The sequence below is a fragment of the Tetrao urogallus genome (genome assembly GCF_951394365.1).
Source record: "Tetrao urogallus genome assembly, chromosome: 24".
Lineage (NCBI taxonomy): Eukaryota > Metazoa > Chordata > Aves > Galliformes > Phasianidae > Tetrao > Tetrao urogallus.
Window position 1 is genome coordinate 4,276,791 of NC_136837.1, and position 9,896 is coordinate 4,286,686.

At 67.1% G+C, this 9,896-nt stretch overlaps 2 protein-coding genes across 2 annotated transcripts; both read right to left on the bottom strand.

Moving 5' to 3' along the window:
• On the bottom strand, window positions 1-6,844 carry CPNE5 (copine 5; the record flags this gene model as incomplete). The annotated part of the gene is made up of 21 exons (XM_079546384.1): window positions 1-189; window positions 549-622; window positions 714-771; window positions 1,438-1,540; window positions 1,608-1,735; window positions 1,819-2,000; window positions 2,104-2,150; window positions 2,328-2,389; window positions 2,457-2,510; window positions 2,713-2,788; window positions 2,861-2,902; window positions 3,249-3,353; window positions 3,548-3,651; window positions 3,903-3,966; window positions 4,061-4,120; window positions 4,367-4,443; window positions 4,528-4,567; window positions 4,871-4,974; window positions 5,279-5,325; window positions 5,414-5,454; window positions 6,765-6,844. 21 exons carry the CDS (start codon window positions 6,842-6,844, stop codon window positions 1-3), a joined length of 1,737 nt encoding a protein of 578 aa, XP_079402510.1.
• Window positions 6,845-8,222: 1,378 nt separating this feature from the next.
• PPIL1 (peptidylprolyl isomerase like 1) lies at window positions 8,223-9,896 on the bottom strand (the record flags this gene model as incomplete). Its single annotated transcript, XM_079546267.1, has 4 exons — window positions 8,223-8,443; window positions 8,556-8,624; window positions 9,108-9,262; window positions 9,841-9,896. The coding sequence occupies 4 exons, from the start codon at window positions 9,894-9,896 to the stop codon at window positions 8,223-8,225; spliced, it is 501 nt and encodes a 166-aa protein (XP_079402393.1).

Here is a 9,896-nt window from a genome sequence, read left to right on the forward strand (position 1 = left end):
TCAGGGCTGGGTGGGCGGTGGGGGGCCGGGGGGGTCGGGGCTGGGGGGCGCAGGCTGCGGTTTGATGCCGTGAGCCTTCATGTAGGAGATGAACTGCTCGGGGATCTCAGCCAGCACGTCCTTGGCCAGGCGCGCCATGCTCAGCACCTGGCTGCCCCCCCGGTCCGTGTAGTCACGGAATGGGACAAACTGGGGGGCAGTGGAGGCACAGGATGGGGAGTTTGGAGCGGCTCCTGGCCCCCCGTGTCCCCACATCTCGGTGCCCTCCCCCCCCGTCCCGCATTACTCCACGTCCCCCTGCATCTCCACGCCACGCTCCCCTCCTTCCCCCACGTCCCTCGGTGTCTCCCCCACTCCCAGCACCCCCCATCCTGCTGTACCACCCCCAGCCCCACTGCACCCTGTATCCCAGTGCCCCCCCACCCCACTCATCCCCCCGTCCCCACACCGGGAGCAGCAGTGACACCCAATGCCGGTGCTTTTGGGAGGGGGCTGCAGGGGGGAGGTGGGCGCCCTGTACCGACGCACAGCGCTGGGGGGTCCCACACCTGCACAATGTCACGCTCTGCCACCTTCCCGCGGGAGGAGATGCGGATGTCGTCCCCATCCAACTCCACCATGGCTGCGGGGAGAGGTGGGGGGGCTGAGCGCTATCAGCCCCCCTCGAACAGCAGGGACCCCTTGTGGGGGGGGGGGGGGAAGCACAGCCTCACCATCAAACTCAGCCTGGCCGACCCCCACGATGATGATGGACATGGGGAGCTTGGCTGCCTGCGGGGGGGGGAGTTGGAACGGTGTGAAAATATCTGGGGTGGCACCGCACCTGAGCACCCATAGATCCGTGGGGTGCCTTGGGGTCCCCCCCCCGGTGGCAGCCCCCCCTCCCGGTGCCGTGTGCCGTGTGGGGGCTGCGCTGCGTGGGCTCTGCTGTGCGCATCGTGCTCAGGGCCGTGACGCGGTGCGTGGGTGCATCCTGCTGTGGGGCTGGGATGTGCCGCCCTTGGGGGCTGAGCTGCACCCCCCCGTCCCCTGCTGTGGCACAGCACGCACCCCCCATCCCAGCCCATCACCCAAACACGGGGACAGCAGCCCCTCCTCCTTCCCTCGCCCCCAACCCAGCGCTGCCACCTCTGCTTTCACCCCGTGCTCCCAGCTGGACGCTGCACCTCCGTGTTTTGGGGCACCCCGGCAAACCAACCCAGGCAGGGGTCCTACAGCTCAATATCTGGGGCACCACACGTCCTTAGTTGGCTCTCGCACCCCAATATTTGCAGCACCCCAATACCCGAGGCACCCCCTGCTCCCCCCACTAAGTCTTACACCCCAATGTTTTTGGACACCCCATGCCCCCGTTTGGATCCTACACAAAATATTTTGGGGCACCCCATGCCCCCGCTGGGCGAGTGGATCAGGACAGCCCCTGGTGGCAGCACTCACGTTGACAATGGCCTCCTTGGTCTGCGCCATGTCTGAGATGACCCCGTCGGTGATGATGAGCAGCACAAAGTACTGCGACCCATCCGGCACGGCCGCCGCCGAGCTGCGGGACCAGCACTGAGCAAAGGCTGGGGGCCAGGCAACCCTCCTCGGGACCCTCCCCCAATTACCGGGCCACGTGGTTGACCACGGGGGCGAAGTTGGTGGGGCCGTAGAGCTGAACGCTGCGCAGGCTGCGGTGATACGCCTCCAGGATGCCCTCAATGCCGCTGCACGACGGGTTGGACGCGTCGCCGTTCTGAGATGGGTGACAGAGATGAAGGCACCCGCGTGACGAGGGACACTGTGAGCCGAGGGGGGAGGAGGGGAGGGGGGTCTCACCAATGGGAACTCGTGGGACACGCGCCCGTCGGGTGGGATCTTGGCACCGAAGCCGAGCGCAGGGAACATCTTGTCGCTGTCGTAGTCCTGGATGATCTCACCCACCGCCCTCAGCGCCATGGTGTAGGCGTTGAGCTGGTAGGGGCTCAGGTAGTGCAGGGAGGTGGACTGAGATGGGTTGCCTGCAGCCGGGGTTTTGGGGGGTCAGTCTGTGGGGTCGTGGCCCACCCTCCTCCCCGTGCGTGCCCGGCCCCAAGGGGGGAGTTGCCCGCTGCCAGCGCTCACCGTTGGACGCAGTGAAGTCGATGGCCACCGTGAAATTGATTTGGGTCCTGGCAGGGAGAAAAACCCTTCTGAGGATGGGGAGATGGAGGAGGACCTCCATTCCCCCCACACTTCCCGGTTCCACGCGGGCGATGCTCCCCAGCCCACGGGTCCCACTCTTGGAGCCCCCCCAGGGCCACCATCACCAGCTGCGCCCCTGCATGGACGCGAGCATCGCGGCTCACCCGCCCCGGATGTAATCCAGGAACGTGTGGTCAGACTCCACAGCGAAGGACAGCAGGGTCACCTGTGGGGACAGCAGGGTGAGCAGGACGGCAGCCACGCACCGTGCCCTGTGCCCACCCAGCCCTCACCGTCCCCGAGTTCAGGTACTTCTTCTTCTTCATCTTCTTCCGGGGGTTCACCACCTGTGGGAAGGGAGAGGATGCGGGGCGCTGCAAGATGGAGCACCCAGAGGTGCAGGGGGGGGGCTGTCACACCCATGGGTGATTCCTGGGGGTGCAGCATGGAGTCCCTGGGGTCTGTAGGACCCAAGGGGGGCAGAGTGGGGATGGCAGCACCTGTGGCCGCAGTGGGGGCGCAGCACCCGTCTCCACGTCCCCTCCTCACCTCGTAGACGTTGAACTGGCTCTGCCCCCGCGCCAGCTCCCGGTAGCTGGTGGTGAACTCACCGATGAAGTCGTGGCTGTGGGCAGGGGGTGTCACCGCCACCTCGGGCAGGGACAAGCAAGCGGCCCCCCTCTGCCCCCCGGCTCACCTGCCATCCCGATCCCAGTCGTACACCTCCACCTTGATGGCCCTGTAAGGAACGGGGGGGTGTCACGGCCGGCACCCAAAAGCACAGCTCTGCACACATCGACTTGGTGCCGATCCCTCCGTGGGGGCTTTTCTCCTTCCTCCTCCTCCTCCTCCTCCTTCTCGGCCGGTTTCGGTGGGATATTTTTATCCACTGTTGCCACAGCAACGTCCGACACGGGGCTGAGGCGGCAGCGCGACGCCGAGCCACCAAGCGGCACCGGGGGCTCAAACGGGAGGGCGTCGGGGGGGAACCACGGAGCAGATGGAGAGCCCGAGGCGGGCGGGTACCATAGAGACGAGGGGAAGAGGGCGCAGAGCGGCGCCGCCTGGAGGACCGCGGCACTCACCGGTCGTAGTCGCCGTTGCAGAGGGCGCGCACCGGGATGGCGAAGGCCGGCCAGACGGGGTTCAGCGTGTTCCTCATCACCTCTGTCTTGTGGCAGATGGTGAAGCTGCGGGAGGGGGGGGACACAGGGGGGCAGGAAGGTCACCCCGTGGCCAACACGCGTCACTTCGGTTTGCTCCGTGTTGGGGACCTGCCCTCTACGCCCCCCCCCGTGTGTGGGGGGTGGTTCTGTGCCTCTCCCTGGGGGGGCTGCACTCCCCCATTCCCCCCCCCTCCAATCTCACATTTCGGGGTACTCACGTCCCGTCCTCGTTGCTGCGGTAGAACACCATGAAGGGGTCGGATTTGCCGAAGAAATCCTTCTTGTCCAGTTTGTTGGCACAGAACTGCAGCGTGGCCACGTCCTGCGGCACGAGGGGGTCAGCGAATGGGGTCCCCAGTCTGTGGGCACCAAATGGGACCCCCCCCCCCATTCTGTGGGCAGCAGGGTTCCATGGGAGCAGCCAGGATGTGGCTGTGACCCTCAGCATCCTCACCCATGTGGAGGAAGGCCCCAGGCACAGCCACAGAGCTCTCATCCCTCCTCCCTTGGAACAAGGTCGTGGGGGGGGGGGGGGGGGGTCCCAAAGTGTCCCCAACCTCCCCCAGCTCTCACCCTGCAGTTTCCCAGCTCCTCAGCCAACAGGATGATGGTGCCGCACTTCTTGCCTGGGATGCCCCTACAGGACAGGAGGTGAAGGGGGGGGGGGGGGCAAACAGTGACCCAAGTGTCCCCACTGGGGGGGGGGCGGGGGGGGTCACCCCAATGCTCACCCATTGGACATGGCTGGTGCCGGCTTCCTGCTGCGGGGGTGCGCGGTGACCGTCCCCATCCTGCAGGGACACAGCGGGGTGGGGGGGGGAGGGCAGCAGGACCCCGAGTGGGGGCACCTCAGGGTGTGTGTTTGGGGGGGGGGGGGGGGCAGCCCAGAGCTGTGCTGTCCACACTGCGCTCTGCTCTCCATCCCAGACACCACCGGGACGTGAGATAAGGACCTTCCATCGTCACCATCACCCACGGGATGTCAGGCATGGCCCCCCCCCCCAGCCCCCACCCCCCCCCCCCCCAGCCCTGCTCACGTCAGTGGCTTCTCCAGGCGGCTGCCGGACGAGCCCACGATTTCACCCAGTGTGCAGAAGGCCTGGCCCAGGAAGTCCTGCAGAGAGCAGGGTCAGAGCCACGGCCCCGTCCCCATCCCCACCTCCAGCACCCCATCCCATAGGAGCAGCGCCACACTCACGTGCTTGGAGAGGTCGGGACTTTTGGAGTCCACATCGTACCTGTGGGACGGATGGGAGCGTGGCCGTGGGGCAGAGTGGGGATGGGGTGAGGGGCGAGGATGGGACGGCAACGGGGACGGAGATGGGAGAAGGATGGGAGACCAACGGGGTTGGAAACAGCGGATGGGAATTGGGAACAGGAAACAGGGATGGGGAACGGGGATGGGGACGGTGGTGGGAAACGGGAATGGGGAACAAGGATGGAAATGGGAACGGGGGTGGGAATTGGGAGCGGGAAATAGGGGCGGGGAGGGGAACGGCGGAGGGAGACACGGCCGCGCTGGGACGGCTGGCAGCACTCACAGGTCGAAGCGCAGATTCTGCTTCTCCTCGAAGAAGTAATCGAGCACAAACTTGCGCACGAAGTCGGGGTTCAAGGAGTTGTCGATGACCTCAGTGCGGCCAAACTGGGGCGGCGCCGTCAGGGGGGGGGGGGCAGCGCCAGGTGCCCCTTTGTGCAGCCGCAGGGGCAGCCCACCCAGCCGCCCATTACAGCCCGAGCCCCTCAATTAACCAGCGGCTAATTACAGGGCAAGCAGCCGGGGGCGGGAGCGGGGCTGTAAAGCTGGGGGAGGCTGGGCGTGCTGATTGGCCGCCCGCCCTGCGCCCCAACACGCGGGTTGGCTGCCTGCCCGACCCCCCAACGTGCTGATTGGTCGGTCGAGCGGCACCCCGACGTGCTATTGGCCACACCGCGGGGTCGGCACTCACCTCCCGCCACTGCTTGGTGTCCGGTCCCTGGGTGTAGAGGACGCACACTGGGGACAGACGTGGGGGTCCTCAGCGCTCACCTTTCCCCCCCTCCCCTCCCCAGGACCCCCAGCCCCCGTCCGCAGCCCCACTCACGTGGGTCAGATTTGGAGAAGGTGTCCTTGTCCAGGAGCTGCCTGCGGGGAGAGGGGAAACTGAGGCACGATGGGGGGGGGGGGGACACAGGGCTGCGAGGTGGTGCACAGGGTGATGCGGTGGCGCACAGCCGGAGCTGCAGCGGCTTCGGGGAGTTTCTCTGCTCCCCGATGGAGTGGGAGGAAAATAGGTCGGAGCGGCTGCAGGCAGCACAGCTGGGGGGGGGGGGGGACGGGGACACAACGGGGAGCAGCCGGGATTCCCCCTCCAAAACATTGAATCCTGAACCCAGCCCGCTTGAGGGGCTTTGGGGTCCCAGGGGGTGGGATTGGGGCAGGGAGGGGCGCTGTGCTGCCACCCCCCCCCCTTCAGTGAGCGCAGCGTTGGGGGGGGGCCGGGTGCCGGGTGATGGGTGCCAGGTGGCAGCGGGCACAGGGCTGGGGGGGGGAGCGGGGGAAAGGACCTCAGGGCGGGGGGCACAGGGGACATGGGGCAGCCCCTCCTGTGCACCTCTAGAGACCGCAGACCCCGTCCTGCTGCCTCCCAGTGCCCCCCAGCCCCACTGCCCTTTTCTCTCTCGGTGCCTCCCTGTGCTCCCCACAACACCCCCTGGTGCCCCTCGCTGCTCCCCAGTAGCTCCCAGTGCCTCCCAGTATCCCACAGCCCCGAGCGCCCCGTGCAGCCCCCGGGTACCCCAACACCATCCACCCCTGTGCTCCTCATCCCCCACTGTGTCCCAGCACCCCGCAGTGACCCACAACCACCACCCCCACTCGCCCCCCCCCCGGTGCTGCCCCATGCTGCCCTACAGCTGCAGCCACCTCCGCTCTCCCGGTGCCCCCGCAACCGCTGGGTTCCCCCCCATTCAATGCATTTCATCCTCTGTGCCCCCCAGTTCTTTCCAGAACATCCCAGTATCCCACAACAACCACATCCCGCTCCCCCAGAGCCTCCCAGTACCGCACACCGGGTGCTCCCCAGTGCCTCCATTACCTCCCAACGCTCCCAGCCCCATACACTCCAAGCGCACCCCAGTGCCCCACACTGCACGCACTCTGAGTGCTCCCCAGTGCCCCCAGTACCTCCCAGCGCTCCCAGCTCCACGCACCCCAAATACTCCCCAGTGCTCCCAGTGCCTCCCAGCACCACACACCCGCGGTCTCCTCCATTCCCCAACGCCTCCCAGTGCCACGCACCGTGGGTGCTCCCCAGTGCCTCCCCAGTGCCTCCCAGCGCCACACACCTGCAGCCTCTCCCGCTCCCCCAGCGCTCCCCGGTGCCAAACACCTCCAGTCTCCTCCATTTCCCAATGCCCCCCAAAGCCTCCCAGCGCCCCTCACCCCGCTCCTACCTGCAGGACACCGTCAGCTCCACCTTGGTGGCCGGAACGCAGCCGGTGCCGCCCGCCCGCAGCCCCCCCAGCCCCGCCATGCCCCGCTCCGCCCTCCCGGGGCCGCCGCCGCCGCCGTTCCCGGGGCCGTCCCGGCGCTTTCGGGGCTCCCGGTGCTCCCGTTACAGCGCTGCCGCAGCGCCGCCGCCCCGGGGCTGCCCCCGGAGCCTCCCGCGAGCCCGCCTCTGTCCGGCCCCCGCGCCGCCCCCAGTAGCGCCCAGTGCTCCCGGTGCCGCTCCCACCACCGCCCGGTGCCCGCGGTGCCGTTTTGCAGCAAGCCGAGCGCCGCCCGGTTGATCCCAGTGCCGCCCCACTCCGTCCCCAGTACCGCCCACCGTTCCCAGCGCCATCCCCTGTATCGCCCAGCGCTCCCAGTGCCACCCCGGCTCACCTCCAGCCTCACCCGGAGCTCTTCGTGCCGACCCAGCGTTGCCCAGCGCTCCCAGCGCCACCCCCACCGTCGCCCAGCGCTCTCAGTACCGCCCTGCCGCATCCCCCTACCTCTCAATGCTCCCTGTGCCACCCCCAGTTCCACCTCATTCTACCTCCAGCGCTGCCCGGTGCTCCCAGCGCCACCCCGCCACATCCCCAGGATCGCCCCCTGCTCCCCCCCCCCTCACATCCCCCCGCGCTGCTGCCCCTCAGTGCCTCCCAGCGTCCCCAGTTCCCCTCCCACCCCCCTCAGTGCTCAAGGTTCTCCCCGGTGCCCGCAGTGGGGTTGCACTGAGCCCACGGGTGACAAACCTGTGGCCCACAGGTGACACGTTCCTCCAGGGGTGGCGCTTCATCTCCATGTCCCCACACGTGGGATTGGTGCTAGGGGTGACCACTCCACGTCCCCAGAGGTGACACCTCCCTGCCACGTCCCTCAGGCTGACATTTCTGCGCCCATAGGTGACACCTCCACGTCCCCAGAGGTGATCTCTTCATGCCCCACGCGTGCCACCTCTGTGCCAATGCTGTCTGCGTCCCCAGAGTTGACACCTCCCCACCCCACGACGTCCCTATGGGCGACATAACATCTCTGTGTCCCTGTGACACCCCCACACCCTATCGCTGACATCTCCGTGTCCCCAGGGCTGACACCTCCATACCCCACGTGTGACACCTCCATGCCCCTATAGATGACATCTCTGTGTCCCTACACACGAAGCCTCCATCCCTTATGGGCAACACCTCTGTGCCTGTATAGGAAACACTTCCACGCCCCTATGGGTGACGTTTCCACATCCCCAGAGGCGACACCTCCACGCCCCTATGGGTGACGCCTCCATATCCACAGGGCTGACACCTCCACGCCCCTATGGGTGACATCTGTGCCCCCAAAAGCGACTCCTCCAAGCCCCCAGAGGCGACCCCTCCATCCCCCCCGCAGCACACCGCCAGCACACCGCTCCATGCACGCTTTTATTCCCCGCGTCACCCAGCAGGGACGGCTTTGAGGACTTTCACATCATCCAGAGGTCGGTCCTGAGCGTTGGTTTCCACCATGCCCACCCTGCCCAGCACCCCGATGCCTTGGCACACGCGCCCAAAGATGGTGTGTTTGCCATCCAACCACTGCGCCGGCGCCAGCGTGATGAAGAATTGGCTGCCGTTGGTGTCTGGCCCCGCGTTGGCCATGGCCAGGATGCCTGCGCCTGGAGACGGATGGAGAGAGGGATGGAGGAAGGGATGGATGGGATCGGTGGTTTGTTCGGGTTTGGTTGGTTTTTAAGACATAAAGGTGGGATTTGGGGACTGAGATCTCACCGGTGAACTTCAGCTCGGAGTGCAGCTCGTCCTCGAAGTGTTTGCCGTAGATGGAAGCACCGCCACGGCCTGTGGGCATGGAGATCAGCAGGGGGTCGTGGCCCCACACCACGGGATCCCCACTGCAGGGCCGGGGAGCTTCTGGTGTCCCCAGCACTGAGATAAGAGTCCCAGCGTAACTGTTAGGGGGCTGTTCTTCTGTGGGACTTGCGACCCCATCTCAGGGCTGAGGGTCCCAGTGCTCCCGTCATGAAACTGGAGGATCCAGCATCCCTATGAGGGGGCTGAGTGTCCCCACTGTGAAGCTGGGGGTCCTGATGACCCCAAGACAGGGCTGAGGGTCCCAGCGTCTCCCCTGCAGGGCAGGGATCCCACTGTCCCCATCACAGGGCTGAGGATCACAACGTTCCCATCAGAAGGGTCCCGGCCTCCCTATCACAGAGCTGGGGGGTCCCGACGATCCCATCGTGGGGCTGAGAGTCCCAGCGTCCCCGTGACAGGACAGGGAAGACCCTGCTGTCCCAAGAGGGGCTGTGGGGTCCCTGCGCTCACCGGTGCCCGTGGGGTCTCCTCCCTGCACCATGAAGTCCCGGATGATGCGGTGGAACCGGGTGCCGTTGTAATACCCGCGGCGGCACAGCTCAGCAAAGTTCTTGCAGGTGCGCGGAGCGTGGCGCCAGTACAGCTCCAACACCAGGGTGCCCATCCTGCCCACAGCACCACAGCGTCAGCATCGGGGGGCTGAGGGGACGGGGAGACCGGGAGGGGGGGGGGGGGGGAGACCAGGAGAGGGGAACCGGGAGGGATCAGGGCAGGGAGAAGCTGGAAACGGGATGGGGAACCTGGGGTAATGGGGTCGGGAACCAGGGTGAGGGGGAGATCCCGGTATTGGGAACGGGGGGTGGTCCTAGAGCCGGGGCTGGGAGCTGAGGGGAGCTCCGGAACCGGGGGTTTCCCAGGGCCACGCCGGTATCGGGGGGGGGAACCGGAGCGTCCCGGGGGAGGGAAGGCGGGCAGAAGGGGGTCCTGGTCGAAGGGTGGGGGAACCCGAACACCTGCGGGTCCTGGTACCGGGCTTGGGGGGATTGCGGGAGCGGGGAGGAGAGACCCAAAGGGCTTCCGGTACCGAGCGGGGAACCCGGCGGGCCCAACAGAGAAGGGGGAGGAGAGGGGAGGGGAGACAGAAGGGGGTCCCGGTAGCGGAGCGAGGGTTCCGGGGCATCCCTAAACCGGGACGGGGGGTCCGGTACCGAGCGCAGAGGCCCGCGGGGCTCCCGCCTCTTACGTGGTCTCCATGGAGACGGTGGGCGGCTGCCAGGAGTCAGGCGGGACGGCGGCCAT